At 45.6% G+C, this 16,059-nt stretch overlaps 1 protein-coding gene across 2 annotated transcripts in view; it reads left to right on the forward strand.

Moving 5' to 3' along the window:
• Positions 1-16,059, forward strand: part of TMEM150C (transmembrane protein 150C) — a 101,637-nt gene that overhangs the window by 73,241 nt on the left and 12,337 nt on the right. For both annotated transcript variants that reach the window (XM_029600016.1, XM_029600026.1), the window contains 2 exons: positions 10,171-10,298; positions 14,932-15,109. In XM_029600016.1, the coding sequence (XP_029455876.1) occupies positions 10,171-10,298; positions 14,932-15,109 (306 nt within the window). The remainder of the gene's footprint in view (positions 1-10,170; positions 10,299-14,931; positions 15,110-16,059) is intronic.

The following is a 16,059-nucleotide window of genomic DNA, read 5'->3' on the forward strand; positions in this document are numbered from 1 at the left end:
CTGCTACATAACCATGTGTGCCACCTGCAGTTCCTCAGTATTTCTGTCTGCAGCAGATGATAGATGATGCAAAACTTGCTGTTCTGCACTCAGGAGACTAAACTGGGTTTATGAGACTTCCTCCCAAGGGTTTTTTTGGGTCCTAGGGGGATCATCCCTTTTGGTTGAGGTGGACAAGCTGGGGTTTGGTGACCTTTTTGTACGCTCGCTTCTTGCTTCCGTGGGATGTTAAATCTAGTGGTCCAGATCCTTCCCCTTTGCGAGGCTGCTGAGGCAGCTGCAGGCTCAGGATAGCTGTTTTGGTAGCTCTGTTCCAGCCTAGGAAGTTTGATAAAGTGGTGTTTTAAAAAAGAAAAAAAAGAAGAGGTAGGAAACCTAAGTAGGTTAGGACAGCCAGCTTCCTGCCTCTACTGTTTCGGTGGTTGGGGAGTTTGAGTTGCTGTTTGCAGAGTCTGCTGGCTTGTTATCGGTGCTGAGGTAAGCTTCCTGCCGAGGGGGTGATGGTGTGTGGATCAGTTTGCCACGCATGTGGCTCGGCGTGGTCACAACTCAATCATGTTGACCTATGTTCTGGTTGTTCTTCCGGCGGTGAGGGACCATTCAATGGCCTGGTGGCCTGCGAAAAAGAGGAGGCTGTCACCTGTCCCTGTTCCTCCCCTGTGACTGGGTTCGCACTGGGTCGAGGCTCCTTTCTGTCTGTGCGGGAACAGTGGCTATTTTGAAGACTCATGCGGCCCATGCCACACAAGGAATGGGAGATTTTCCTCCCAGGTTTTCCCCAACTTGCTCAGGCTCTGGGGAGGAGCAGGTGGGAGGGGGCAGATGAGGAAGATGGTCCCATTCTGCCTATTCCTGATTCTTCTCAGCCTTTGCTGCCACCCCCAGGCCTTTTTCCTCATATGTTGTGTTGCTTTTGCATGAGGCCTATTTGGCTCAGCAGGAGGCAGCTATGTCTGCTCTGGGGACCTCGGCCTGGCCTTCCAAGAGTCTGGATGTGGGTTCCAGACCAGATCAGTCTCGGGGAAAGTGTTTGTTGGACCCTGCTCTGTCTCTAGAGGTCGCTATTGATAGATCAGATGACTCTGATGAGGGCCCAGGGGTACCTCCAGTGCATGATCTGGTGGTTGAATCTGGATACGGACAGCATGGCTTCGGGGGATGATTCTGAGGAGGTTCCAGTTTCTGAGGGTGATGACCCTAATGTGGTCTGTCTCTTTTGCAAGAAGGAGCTAGGGCCATTGATTCCTTAGGCTCTTGAGGAGCTCGGTGTCAAGGTTCCGCAGGAGGACTCTGATCTGGAAGGTGCTGATCCAGCCCTGGATGGGCTGCGGGGTCCAACAAAAGCCTTCCCATATCATAAGTCAGTGAAGAAGCTGGTGGATCGGGAATGGGGTACTCCTGACACCAGCTTGAAGGTAGGGAGGGCTATGGCGAAGCTTTATCCTTTGCCTGAGCAGACGTTGGACCTTCTTTCCCTTCCTAAGGTTGATGCTGCGGTATCCGCTGTTACCATGAAGACGACTATTCACCTTCTCTTTGATGCTTAAAAACAATGAATTAAATACATAATTTAATTCATTGTTCACATTTATAAACTACTGATCTGTAAGGAGCACAAGGCACTGAAGAATTCAACAAAATACAATAATCCATATTTTAAAAAGACTCATCTCTAACACAGTTATCAAACAATAGACAAATCAAATATAAATGCACTATTTACTGCTTGTATCAGAAATAGTTTTTATAAATTAGATCAATTTCTATCATTACAAGGGATTCTGAGCTTGATCAATAGAACAAATAGCAAATACGGTAAAACAAGGGAACAAGACCTTTTTTTATTTTTAGATATATTGGTGATAAAAGGAAATGCAAAAGTGTCATCGTGAAACTCAAAGGTGAAGGGGAGGAATATGTGGAGGCTGAGGAAGAAAAAGCAAAATTGCTTAACAAATAAGATTGGACATGACGTAAACCTCATTTAATTTGCGGAACAGTGTATTCATTAGGAGCTAACTAAACTTAAAAGTAGATAAGGCAATGAGGCTGGATGGGATATATTTGAGGGTACTAAGGGAACAGAGGTGTCCTGGCAGCTCTGCTGGCTGACTTCTCAATGCTTCTTTAGAGTCTGGAGTAATTCTGGAGGACTGGAAAAGGGCAGATGTGGTTCCTAGTCATAAAAGTGGAAGTAAGAAGAAGGCTGGGAACTATAGGCCAGTTAGCCTGACCTCTGTGGTGAGCAAACTAATAGAATTGCTACTAAAACAGAGGATAGTGCAGTTTTTGGAATCCAATGGATTGCAAGATCTGAGGCAGCATGGCTGTTACCAGTTGTAAATCTTGTCAGATGAATATGATCAATTTCTTTGATTGGGTGACCCAGAGAGTTGGATCAAGGGAGAGTGCTAGATGGTAGTGTACTTGGATTTCAGCAAGGCTTTGACACGGTTCTGCATAGAAGACTTATAAATAAATTGTGCACCCTTGTTATGGACCCTAGAGTGACTGATTGGGTTAGAAACTGGCCGAGTGAGAGGTGACAAATTGTAGTGGTAATTGGCGTTTTCTGTAAGGAGGGGTTTGTTACTAGCGGTGTGCTTCAATGATAGGTCCTTGGACCAGTCCTTTTCAACATTTTTGTGAACGACATAATGGAAAGGTTTGCTTTTTGCCAATGATACCAAAATCTGTGCTAGCTTAATGCAGACAGTTGTTTGTGTTGGGTGCAGAAGAAGACATTGGGGATCTCTGCTGATTCTAGCCAGGAAGCTTAGTTGGAGGCAAGGAATGCCAGGAATATGGTGTCTGCAGTAGTTGCTCGAAGGTTCCTGTGATTGCATAATTAGTCAGTGGATGTGTGGTCAAAAGCACAGCTTTGCAATCTCCGATTCAAAGGAAAGTTGTTGTTCGGGGACAATCTGAAGAAGCTGATGAAGAATTTGGCGGATTCTAAAGGGAAATAAATTGCCCGAAGATAAGAAAGGCAGTAAGAAGACCTTTCCGCCAAGCACTTGCTTTCGTGAAATGAGGAAATTTCGCTCCGATAGAAATTCTTCCAGATCCATGCAAAAGCAGGGCTAGAAAGGCAGCAGTCCTTTTGGGGGATCCATAGACCAGCCAGAGAGAGCTCCAGATAGGGTTCCGGAACATTCCTCCCTGGAAGCTGTCTGAGAAAGGTGGTTCCTTTTTACGAAGAGTGGACCAGAGACACTTCCAATCAGTGGGTTCTGGAAGTAATAAGGGATGACTACGCCTTAGAATTTTCGCATCCCATCAAAGAGGTCTTTGTGGTGTCTTGTTGTGCTTCGCTCGTCAAGCGGGTGGCAGTGCAGGACACTCTTCTAAGGCTGCAGTGATTGGAAGCCGCCATCCCGGTGCCACAGGAGGAACAGGATCGAGAAAGGTATTTTGTGTACTTCGTGGTCCCCAAGAAGGAGGGCTCCTTTTGGCCCATTCTAGATCTGCAAAAGGTCAATGTGGCCTTGTGGGTGCCACATTTTTGGATGGAGACATTGTGGACTATGATTGCAGCGGTACGCAAGGGGGAGTTTCTCGCCTCCTTAGCTCTAACGGAGGCATATCTGCACATTCCGATCCAAGCAGACCATCAAAAGTTTCTATGCTTCACAGTGCTAGGAGAACATTTTCAGTTTCAAGCTCTTCCCTTCGAGCTGGCTACCACATCAAGAACATTCATGAAGGTGATGGTGGTGGTAGCAGCAGCCCTCAGAAGGGAAGGGATACTAGTGCATCCACACCTGGACGATTGGCTCATTCAGGCAAAATCGGAGGTAGAGTGTCACCGTTTCATTCGGCAGGTGACGAAGCGTCTAAGATCCCTGGGCTGGGTAATAAACCTGGAGAAGAGCCATCTGGAGCTGTCCCAGTCACTGGATTATCTGGGAGCGTGAGTTGACACCCAGTTAGGCAGGGCTTTTCTTATCCCAGAGAAGGGTGGTCAAGTTGCAGTCACAAGTTGTTTGACTGTAGGATTTGGCAGTCCCCAAAGACTGGGATTTACAAGTCTTTACAAGTGCTAGGTTCCATGGCCTCTGCACTGGATTTGGTGCCATGGGCCTTTGCTCACATGTGACCTCTTCAGAGGGTGCTCCTGTCCCATTGGAATCTGCTGTCTGAGGAGTTTGTTACCGTTACTGCTCCAGGAAGAATCCAGATCCAGTCTCATATGGTGGCTGTTGCGGCCCAATTTGGAGAAAGGAGTGGATCTGGAAATTCCGGACTGGGTGATAGTGACCACAGATGCCAGCCTCAGCAGTTGGGGAGTGGTATGTCAGGGATCTACAGCCCAAGGACAGTGGTCATCCTGGTCAATCAACCATTTGGAAACGAGAGCAGTGCGCAGGACGTTGCTGTTCTTTCTTCCTCAGATTCAGGGACGTGCAATGTGTGTGTTCTCGGACAGTGTGATGACAGTGGCCTTTATCAATCAACAGGTTTGAACGAAGAGTCATTTGGTGGCTCAGGAGGTTCAGGAATGCTTTGCCTGGGCGGCGCTTTGTCTAGCAGTACTAGCAGCTTCTCACGTGGCATGTGTGGACAATGTGCAGGTGAATTATTTCAGCAGACAACAGCTGGATCCGGGAGAATGGGAGCTGTCATTGAAGGCCTTTGCCCTTATTCGGCGGAGGTGGGGAGAGTTCCAGTTTGATCTCATGGCAATGCGAAAAAATGCCAAGGCAAGCAGGTTTTTCAGCCGCTGGAGGAAGTTTGACTCCACAGGGATCGACACTCTGGTTCAACCGTAGCCAGTGAGACTTCTGCTATATGTGTTCCCCCTGTGGCCACTCTTGGTTAAGATTTAAGGCGCATCGAGCATCATCCGGGAAGAGTGATCCTGGTAGCAGTGGAGTGGCTGCACCATCCGTAGTTTGTGGATCTATTTCAGTTGGCAATAGACGGGCCCATCCAGTTAAGCCATCTGAGGGAAGTACTGTGTCAGGGACCCATCTTTTTGGAACAGGCGGATCGCTTCTATCTAGTGGCCTGGCTTTTGAGAGGTGACATTTCCACTGGAAGGGGTATTCAGAGCTGATGATTACTACTGTTCAGGCTAGAAGATCCTTTACTTCTTTGGCATATATCCAAGTTTGGAGGGTGTTTGAGTCCTGGTGTGGTGTTTATGATGCTGATCCGATGCAGGCGAATGTTGCTCGTGTTTTGGCCTGTTTGCAAGATGGCTTGTCAAAAGATTTAGCCTATAATTCTCTGAGTCCAGGTAGCAGCCTTGAGTTATTTCAGAGGGAAGTTACAAGGACCTCTAGTATCTCATCCAGACATAATGCATTTTCTTAAAGGAGGAAAGCATGTGCGTCCTCCGGTCCGTAGAATTTGACCGTCTTAGAATCTTAATTTGGTTCTTCGAGTATTGTGTGGACCTCCTTTTGAACTATTAAGAAGGGCTTCTTTGAAGGACCTTACCCTAAAGACATTGTTCCTGGTGACAATTTGTTTGGCTAGACAAATTTCAGAGCTTCAAGCCTTATCATGGAGAGATCCCTTTTTGTGGATTTCCAATAATGGAGTTTCATTGCATGCGGTGCTGACTTTTTTTACCCAGGGTCATGTCGGCATTTCACCTTAGTCAGACGGTGGAATTACTGGGTTTTCCACGCCTGACGTCTGATTCTTCCCATGCAAAGGAGCATCAGGTTTTATTGTGGTATCTCAAGGTGACAAATGAATTTCGAAGGTCAGATCATATCTTTGTTTTATTAGTGGACTAAGGAAGGGTTGCAAAGAGGCTAAGAGCATGATTGCAAGGTCATTGAAGGAAGCGATTGTTTCGGCCTATATTTGTAAAGGTTGGTTGATCCCTGAAGGATTGTGAGTGCATTCTACTAGGGCGCAGGCAGCCTCCTGGGTGGAGTGTCAATTGGTTTCTCTGCAGGAGATTTGTCAAGCAGCGACTTGGTCCTCTTTGCACACTTTTACTAAACATTACCGTTTGGATGTCAGGGCCCCGAAGGAGGCCTCATTTGGTGAAAGTGTACTATATGCAGGTCTTTTGGGTTCCCACCCAATGTAGAGGGACTTGGGTACATCCCACTTGTCTGGACTGATCTAGGGTATGAACAGGAAGGAAAATTGGTTTTTACCTGCTAATTTTCGTTCCTGGAATACCCCAGATCAGTCCAGACTCCCGTTCCCTTATTTTGAAAGACTTTCTTCCTGCTTCTGGATGCTGCTGGTGATGCAGAATTTATGAGTGCTGCAGAATTTGAACAAAATTGTACATAGTTTTCAGCTATTTTGAGATTGGAAGTTTTTTCTTTACCCTAAGTTGAGGGCAGGGCCAGTGCTTCCCATTGGGCAAACCAGGCAGTCACCTAGGGCGCCAACCATTAGGGGGTGGCGAAGAGCAGCCATGTGGGGCCGCAAGTGGAGCCTATCCCACTCGCGGCCTAGAGGAGTAGAGACTTGGCAGGCCACAAGTGGCGACTCAGTGAATGAGGTCAGGACTAGGGGGGAGGGTCAAGGTATAAGGTTCGCCAAGACGCCTAACACCCTTGCACCCAGCCCTGGTTGAGAGTTCAGTTTTGATGGGGTTCCAACTTATTCCTCAGCTCGCTCTAGAGGGAAAAATCCTTGGCGTTTGGGAAGTAGTCATCATGGCTTGGAATCAGGTTAGTACTGAGGGACTGCAGGTGGCACTAGCGGATATGTAGCAGTGCTTGAAAAGTTTTTATTCTCTGCCTCCATCTCATGATAGGGATGCAAAAACCACTTGTCTGGACTAGTCTGTGGAATTCAAGGAAAAAAAATTAGCAGTTAAGAACCAATTTTTCCTATAATCCTCAGGATCTTACAAATTACCACCCAACTTCATCCTTCCTTTTCTTTCAAAAGTTATCAAAAAAGTTGTGTTGCAAGAACTTCAGGAATTTCCGGACAACAGTGAGCTTATTCATGATTCTCAGTTTGGATTTTGCCTCGTCATAATATAGAGCTATTGCTCCTTTCTTGTTTTGATCAGATCCATTTAAGGTTTGATGCCAGGGTCAGGTATCTTGCTGCTTTTTTAGATCTATCTGCAGCATTTGATACCCTTAACATTCCATTTGGCTAGGTCATCTTCAATCTCTGGGTGATACTTCCTTGGTTCTAGCGTGGTTTTCATCTTTCCTAACTGGCCCTTCCTATAAGCAGGGACAGCTCTATCATGAGGCAGGGTGAGGCCGCCGCTTCAGAAGGCAGAATTTTGAAGCTGCAAAAAGTGCCCCTTCAAAACACGTTTGCAGCCCCCCCTCCCCCCCCCCCCCAGGCAGCAGAAGATGATATGTGTGGATCGGCTTTCCCTGCCCGATTGGCTCATCTCATCTCCTGCTGCCGCCAGTCTCACGGTAAAAGCCTATGTGACTTCCTGTGCAGAGGCATTGTCACCTCCCCCCCCCCCCCCCCCCAAAAGCATGTTATCTCTTTTGAAAGTGCAGCCATGCATATCGGCTAAATATGTCTGCGTACATGGCAAACAATCTAGGTTATTGAAAAGTACCCCTAAGGAAGTTTATCTCTGGCACTGGATTCTGAAGGAACGCAGTTTGTAACTCCTCAAACCCTCCTCCTCAAAAAAAGAAAAATTGCTTCTGTCCATAACAAAGCAAAACTTGAGAACAGCCCTGGCTCCTTCCTCTGGAGGAGGGAGGGTGAGGGCGGTGACCTGAAACTGAAAATTAAAGCTGCCCGCCCTGGGCTCAGCTCGCATTTCCTTGCTCGCTCCCACAGAGAGAAGAGGCGCGGGTGGCTGCCTCCAGCTCTGGCCATGAACTGCTGGAAGGGCCACTGTGGTCCGGACACCTGTGCAGCGGGGTATGAAGGTGGTGGGCTACACATGGAGAAGATCGACGTGAGGGGCACCCCGTGCTGACTCACATGGCTCTCCTAATTGTGTGCATGCCTGGAGGGAAAGATGCAGATCTGCGCCAGTGTGAATAGTTTATTCTTTACTTGCATGTCTGTCTAACAGGCCGATTCAGTACGGTGCGCTCAGGCCGAGCGCACAGTTAGCCCCCGGTTGGACGCGCGTTTTCCGCACGTTATTATTACCCCTCCCCCGAAACTAATAGTGCCCTCAACATGTAAATGCATGTTGATGAGCCTATTAGTTAGTCCTGCGCGAAACAGAAAGTAAAATGTGCCCAAAGGCAGGAGTTAATTTCGGCCGGCACCAGGAAAGTGTACAGAAAAGCAGAAAAAACTGCTTTTCTGTACACCCTCCGACTTAATATTAAGTCGGAGGCCCCAAAAATAAAAAATAAAAACTCTAAAAAAAAAAAAAAAAAAAAAAAAAATCTGCCCGCGGGTTGGAAAACGGACGCTCAATTTTGCCGGCGACCATTTTCCGAACCCGTTGCTCTCAGCGGGTTCGAGAACCGACGCCGGTAAAATTAAGCGTCGGCTGTCAAACCCGCTGACAGCCATTAAGGAGGCTCTAGGGATGCGCTAGTGTCCCTAGCGCCTCCTTTTTAGCGAGGGCCCAGGCGCATTTAACTGAATTGGCCTGTAAGTAACGTGCGATTTTGACATGGATCCAGCGTAGGAAGCTTTCCCCCACCCTCTCCCCAGCACCTAAAGCTGCTGCTGAAACGCAGAGCCGCTTTCCCCGGCAGCTGAGGCTGCACTCTCTTTTTTTTTTTCTTTTGTTTTAAAGCAAAGAAAGGAGGTGAAACTGCCCTCGTTCAGGAGCAATCACGTCGCAGCCGCCTTCTAGTGAAAGGCTGCTCCCCTGCCCAGCACGTGCCCGGTTCCCATTGGTGACCGCTGGCACTTGCTGAGCTTCTGGCAGGGCTGTAAACGAGCTGCCACATGCTCGCTCATTTGCAGATTAAATGGAGGGGGTTTTCCTCCGAGTAGTAATGAGAAACCTTTCATTGTGCCTCTTACACCTAGTAAAATGTAGCGTGTTATTTTTAAACTTTTTTTCATTTGCAAAGAAACGAAATACCGCACTTCTGTGCACAAAAGACTAGGAAGGTCAGGTCACAAAACGCCTTGGTTTTCTCTGGGGGGGGGGGGGGGGGGGTGTTCCATTAGCTGCTATTAATCAAGTTTACTTAGGGAATAGCCACTGCTATTAATTGCATCAGTAGCATGGGATCTTCTTAGTGTTTGGGTAATTGCCAGGTTCTTGTGGCCTGGTTTGGCCACTGTTGGAGACAGGATGCTGGGCTTGATGGGCCTTGGTCTGACCCAGCATGGCAATTTCTTATGTTCTTATTGAGGGTAAGTTATGGATGGGATGGGGGTGTTGTTGCTTTGGTGCTGTAAAATGTGATGGTTTTGGTGTTCACCTCTCCCTTTGATCAGTTCATGTAACTAGGGAAGCGGTTTGGAAACCAAGCCTATGGTTTTCTTTAATTCAGGATGAGATATTAATGATTATCATTTCTGAAAGCTCTTCCTGCTAAGATGCTTCAGGGGACGCTACTATGTTCATCCCTATTAACTCTCCTTGCAGGTGTTGCACCGATATATGTGAGAGATGAACGTAGCATGGATAGCTGCAGAGGGGACTTAGAGAAGATTTGTTTTTTAAATGGTACCTTTCATTCCATAAAACGAATAATATAATCTGTCAGGACAGAAGCAACCGTGACCTAAAGCTAGACCAGGTGATGAAACAATAGGCAGACTGGTTTGTTTTGCTCCCATGCTGGACTGCCTCCCGACAAAGAATTTGCTGCTTTCTCTGAAACAAACAAAAATCCCACGCTGCCCTCGGCCTTGGACATCAAGCCCCCCCCCCCCCCCTCCTCCGTGCACACACTGCCACAGGTTGGCATGTGCTGAGCCCTTTGTCACAAGGGCTGAGGTACAGAGTCCCTTGCCAATCAACGATGCCAACACAGTGCTAGCCAGCCAAGGGCCGTCACATGAACATCAGCCCAAGCCTTTAAATCACACTGCACAGAAATATTTTAAAAAATGCCTCTTCCGTGCAAATAATAAGAGTGAGTGAGCACCAGTGGTGGACCCAATTTTGTGGGTCCACCACTGGCGCAGTGTGTGGCCCATGATAACGGCTGGAGAGAGCTGAGAAGTGCTATGCACCATTTTCACTGTGACAGCTGCTGGGGGAGTAGTGCTGGGCATGCAGTGGGGCCATAGACTTCTTGAGTCCTAATCCATTTTTTTCTGGTTCTCCAGCCCTGATTGTTGCGGTCCTGCGTTTTATACAGCTGAAGCCCAAGGTTCTGAGCCCTTGGCTGAATGTGAGTGGTCTGGTTGCGCTGTGCTTGGCCTCATTTGGAATGACGCTGCTGGGAAACTTTCAGGTACGGAAGCCTTCTAAAGCATGTTTTGGAGTTTTTATTTAACCTCCTTCACCCTCAATAGTCTTATGTGTGTATTTCTTTGTCCTATAGCTAGGATACGGCAAAAGATGGATGAGGAACCTCATGCGCACAAAGTTCCCAAATGGCACTTATTTAAGCCTAATGGGCTCTGGTGACAGGGCATTCCCCACCTTTCTGGTCGGGGCAGAGGTAGTAATCCTCTAGTGGCTGGGCAGCTCAAATTCTAGCAAAGCTAGTGATACTAAGGGGAATCTTACTAGTTTTTGTTAGGAGGGCAGACTCTCCTTCCTGTTCTCAATATAGTCCCGGTTGGCACAGGATGCTGGAACCCTGGATGTTGTACAGGATAGATAGAGCACAGATGTGTTTAACTTCTGGGCCCAAGGTTTGGTGAGCTATGGTTCTGGCAATCATCAGTCACCTGGAGCCCTTAAGTGTAGTAAGGGAGGTCACACAGACAGGGAGGGGCATAGGATCCACAGTCTCTAGAGATCCTGGAGTCGCCATGTTTCCAGAGATCTCATGAGGCTCAGTAGGTTGTACGTTATGGATTCTAGGTGGAGCTGACCTCTATCAGCTAGCTCTCAGGATGGAAGACTTCTCTGTTCACTGAATCTCCAGAACACACACTTTTTTATTTGCTAGCCTAGGCTCACCCAAAACATCCTTCCTAGTTGTAGATGGCATGTATTTTAAACTTGGAAAGTTCTCTTTCTAGTGGTAGTTACTTCTACAAGAAGAGTCAGTGAACTTCAAGCACTGGTACATTACCCACCATATCTGCAATTCTTTCATGATAAAGTGGTGCTCAGAATGCATCCCAAATTCTTGCTGAAAGTGGTTCTGGTTCAACTTTAAATCAGTCAGTAGTTCTACCGATGATTTTTTCCAAAACCTCATTCACATGAAGGCAGAAAGGTGTTGTATATGTTGAACTGCCAAAGGGCATTAGTCTACTACAAATGTCACACACAATCCCACCGAAAAGCATCGCAAGAGTTTGTCTCTTATGACTGAAACAAACTTGGCATAGCAGTAGCCAAAAGAACACTTTCTAATTGGATCACGAGTTACATTCAACACTGCTATACAGCAGCTGATCTCGCTAATTCAGTTAGAACTCACCAGGTACGAGCAACAGCTTCATCCATTGCACATCTTGGAGAGGTATTAATTGAAGAAATTTGTAAAGCGGCTGCCTTGTTGTTTGTGCATACATTCGCTTCCCACTACTGCTTAGATCCCTTGGTTTCCGCTGACAAGCAATCTTCCAGCACTTTAATACACAAGTAGTCTGCTCTCCACGGTGGAGTCTGGGTTGCTAATAAAGGATGCTACGCTGTAACCCTCAGCTTAGAACTCCCCATAAATCATGTCTAATTCAGCCCTGCTAATTGGAAAAAAGCAAGTTTGCTAACCATAAACAGGGTTTTCCGTAGATAGCAGAATGAATTGACCATGAGAAGCTCCCCCTTCTCCCTGAAGAGATTGAGGCAGTGTCTGCAGGGGAACTCCCACACGTGCTCAGTAGAGTTCAAAGTCTACTATCTTGGAGAGAGAGTTCCGTTCAGTGCCGCCAGATGATTTCACCCACAGGTCATGGCTAATTCATCCTGTTATCTATGGAAAGCACCGTTTATGCTAAGCAAACTTGCTTTTCTGGAAACAGTCTGGTTGACTAGACTGGAGGTAATGAGTTCAATATTATACTGGAACCTAAAAATTGTTTTAGTAGGCCTTTGCATTTATTTTATTGTTTGGTATTTGTATTTTCCTGTCCAATAAATTGATGCTCATAACCTATTTTTGGTAGCCATTTTCAGTCAGATTCATAAACTGCAGATTTTGTTCACAGTTGATCATTTTTTCTGATTTTTTTTCTGATAGGATGGTACTTAGACTAGTATTCAGCTATGTTCTAGAGGTCAAATTGGCTTTTGTTCAGAGGAGCTAAAAACTCCTAGGAAGATTGATGGTCTTATCCTTGTAGGTGACATTGTGCCTTATAATCCAGTCTATGGTGATTTTAATTTAATTTTAAATTCTTATATACTGCTTTTAATGTGATTGATTATGGATATTTTGATGTACCCCACCCTTAACATAGGAAGGGCGGGGAAGAAATGTTGTAAAATAAATAATATTATTTTTATTTTATTTATTTATTTAAAGCTTTTCTATACCGGCATTCATGATACAATCATATCATGCCGGTTTACATATAACAAGGGGTGCAATAACTTTCTTTTAACCAGTGTCGAGGAAGTAAAAAGTTACAATATAACAAGGTTGTTGAAACTGGGAAGGAAGGAGACAGGGAAAGACAAGAATTATATATATATATATATATATATATATATAATATAGGTTATATCCCTATTCAAAGCACAATACAATGGGGTAGATTTTAGAAAAGTACGCCCGCGCAAACCTTTTGTTCGCGCACCAGGTCAGCGCTCGGAAGGGGGTGCACATTTGTGCACGCAGAGCCCTGCGTGCGCTGCCCGTTCCCTCCGAGGCCGCTCCACTTTGGCCTCCCCCCACCTTCCCCTCCCTTCTCCTACCTAACCCACCCCCCAGCCCTATCTACACCCCCCCACCTTTATTGCGAAAGTTACACCTGCCCCAGGCAGGCGTAACTCGCGCGCGACGGTCGGCCGCCGCCGCGCAATTCCCCGGCCCGGGAGCGATTTCGGAGGCCTCGGCCACGCCCCTGCAATGCCCTCAGGCCGGAACCACGCCCCCCAGGAACACCCCAAACGTCGCCCCGACACCCCCCCCCCCAGCAAAGCCCCGGGACTTACGCGCATCCCGGGGCTTGCACGCGCTGCCGAGCCTATGCAAAATAAGCTCGGCGCGCACACAGGGGGGGGTTTTAAAGGGTTACGCGCATAACTTATGCGCGTAACCCTTTTAAAATCTACCCCAATATGTATAAAGCCCTAAGAATCGGGGTACTGAAATGTTAACCCAATTTCCACTGTACATATCAGTACTGTACATTATCAAATAAGCTTTAATAAACACTTCAATAAAATACTCTTCCACTATCACTGCACCAGATTGAAGATCTGAAATTGTTCAGGAAAATATTGAAGACCACATCTTTTTCGCGAAGCCTTTTTAACTTGAATAAGTATTTTAAATTCAGTTTTTGACTCCGCTTTTGCTGATTTTTGAAGATCTATTTTAAAGATTGTCATGTTGAATTAATGTTGTATTTTATTGAAAGTAATTTTGTTCTAAATGTTATGTTTTATAACTAGTTATGCTATCTTTGTATTTATTTCATGTATAATTCTATAGTCCGCCCAGAACAGGTATTCTGGAAAATGGGGGGAAAATACATTGCTTAAATAAATACAATAAAACTAAGAGGTACATAAATATACATGAAGAGACCTTCATTTTCAGGTTTATTTTAATTTTTCTAGGACTCTATCAGTTCTTGTAATAAAGAAACAAAAATGGGAGAAAACTGGTGGAGAGTCATTTTTCTCCTGGTTTTTGTTTTGTTTAAATTCCCAGGAAAAATAAAATAGAAACTGATAACGAAGCTCCTTTACTCATATTCGAAGGGGTTTTGTCTGAGTCATTTTTCAGTTGCTCAGACAAAAACCTTTTAAATGAACACTTCCCCCTTCATGCCTGCTACATTTTATGTGGGTAGTTTTTCACCTGGGTGAAATTAATCGGGTAAAAAGAGGGAGGGTGGTGGGAATTCTGGTGGCATGGCTTCAGTTTGGCTGGATGGCATCGACTGAGTGCTAGCAGGCTGAACTAGCCTAAGGCTACCTGGGTAACTTCAAGTGAGTATATTAGCAGCAGACTTACCTGGGTAAATTCCCACTCTCTGAGCTGCTGACATCTAAATATTTACAAATTTGCTGAACCATTAGCTAAAACATTAAATAACACATCTGTTGCCTCAAAATCACAGAGCCCCTTTTTTTTGGCTCTAAATTCATATTCTGCAGATTTTAAATACTCCTCCTTATACTAAATCAAGTAAACTGGAGGTTAAATGCCGATCCTTTTCAGAATCCCTCATTAAAACAGCATCAGGCTGATACTTGTAAAGCAGGAGTAGAGGATGAACGGCTCTGGGGGAAACCATAGTAAAAGCGGTGCACTATTCAAGAAAAAAGGTTAGAAATCTAACATAATCTGTTAGTAAAACCTCAAGTAAATAATCTGTAACAATTATGATCGGGGAGAGTTGAGGTTTAAGGATTAAAAGCAACCTCAAAAAGTCTAGGGGTACTTTCACATGGCTGAGCTATTAGGAAGCTGGTCTATGGCATGTTCTTACACTTATAAGAACGTCCTCAGATAACTCAGCAGAGGCTGGAGGAATATGCTGGCTTAGACAGTTAAACTTGCCGTGCGGCTGAGACTGGAAACTACAGTTTCCTTGATTTAAGCTGGAACAGTGGTGTTCCATTGGCTGATCCTGTTTATCAGCTGCTTATCTTTTCAGCTGTCATTCTTATTTCTGGCCAGTAGAGGCCACCAGTACCTGCTCAGGGCTCCATTATGCACTGCTGCTAGCATTCCCCTGCTGCACACATTCAATTGGATTTTTTTCTTTCTTTTTCTTTTTTTTTTTTAGCTTACAAATGATGAAGAAATACATAATATCGGCACGGCTATGACTTTTGGCTTTGGCACGTTAACCTGCTGGATTCAGGCTGCTTTGACTCTTCGAATAAATATAAAAAATGAAGGAAGACGAGCTGGGATTCCCAGGGTTATATTGGCAGCCACCATAACCCTCTGTGTGGTTCTTTGTATCCTTTTTGCTCTCTGCTTTCAGCCTCTGGACCCACCCCTCCTAACTGGCGTTATCACAGGATGCCATTAAAATATAGTTCCACTGCAGGGGGAGGGACACACACAGGTGGCTTGCTCCCAAAGGGGGTCGTTCCTTTGGGATCAACTGGCAGTGGGATTGGGGGCGGGGGTTGTTTGGTGGTGTTTTAGAATTTGTCATGGTCTCATTTAGTTTTTCCTTTGCCCCTGACAGTAGGGATCGGGGAATTTGGAGTGTTTGAGGGTGATATGGTGTATGACTTGCTTCATTTCTATGTATTTGATGAACTGATTAATATTTTATATTCGCAAATTGTTTATTATATAATGATGCATTGTTTATGCGATGAATATTATTTTCACCATTGTTGTTAGCCTCTCTGAATCCTTTTTTGGAAAAGGGCTGAGTATAAATACAGAGATACGGCTCTCTGTTCAGGGTAAAATATCAGAAGGCTTGGTAGAAGGAACTCGAGGAGCAGCCCTGGGGCTGGGAGGTGTGTCGCTATTCTAAGGGGATAGGCTGTGTGAAGTGTTTGGGTCCTAAGCAGAATTGTGTGCTCGCGCTCTCTCTCTCTTTCTGTTTTGGATAGTGCCTTCTTTTTTATCTGGGCATTTTTTTTTCTCCTACTCTTTTTTTTTTTTTTTTTTACTTCTCTTTCTTTCTCCAGATTGCCTTCTTAAAACAGCTGTAGTGAGTGAGAGAGTTTGCAGCACAGAAGTGCAAGAAGGGGAACTAAGAGCAGGCTGTTGTCTTTCCTAAACCAATTCTGTTTTAGGAGAAAATAGCTTTGATTTTTTTTTTTTCATTTTAATTACCTACAATCTAAAATGCCTCTATCTTGTCATGCCCCAGGCACTGACAGGGTGCTTTGAAAGCGCACCCCCGGGTGGTGGGGTGAATAAGGGCACGATAGCACAGAGAAGC

The sequence above is a fragment of the Rhinatrema bivittatum genome, chromosome 1 (genome assembly GCF_901001135.1).
Source record: "Rhinatrema bivittatum chromosome 1, aRhiBiv1.1, whole genome shotgun sequence".
Lineage (NCBI taxonomy): Eukaryota > Metazoa > Chordata > Amphibia > Gymnophiona > Rhinatrematidae > Rhinatrema > Rhinatrema bivittatum.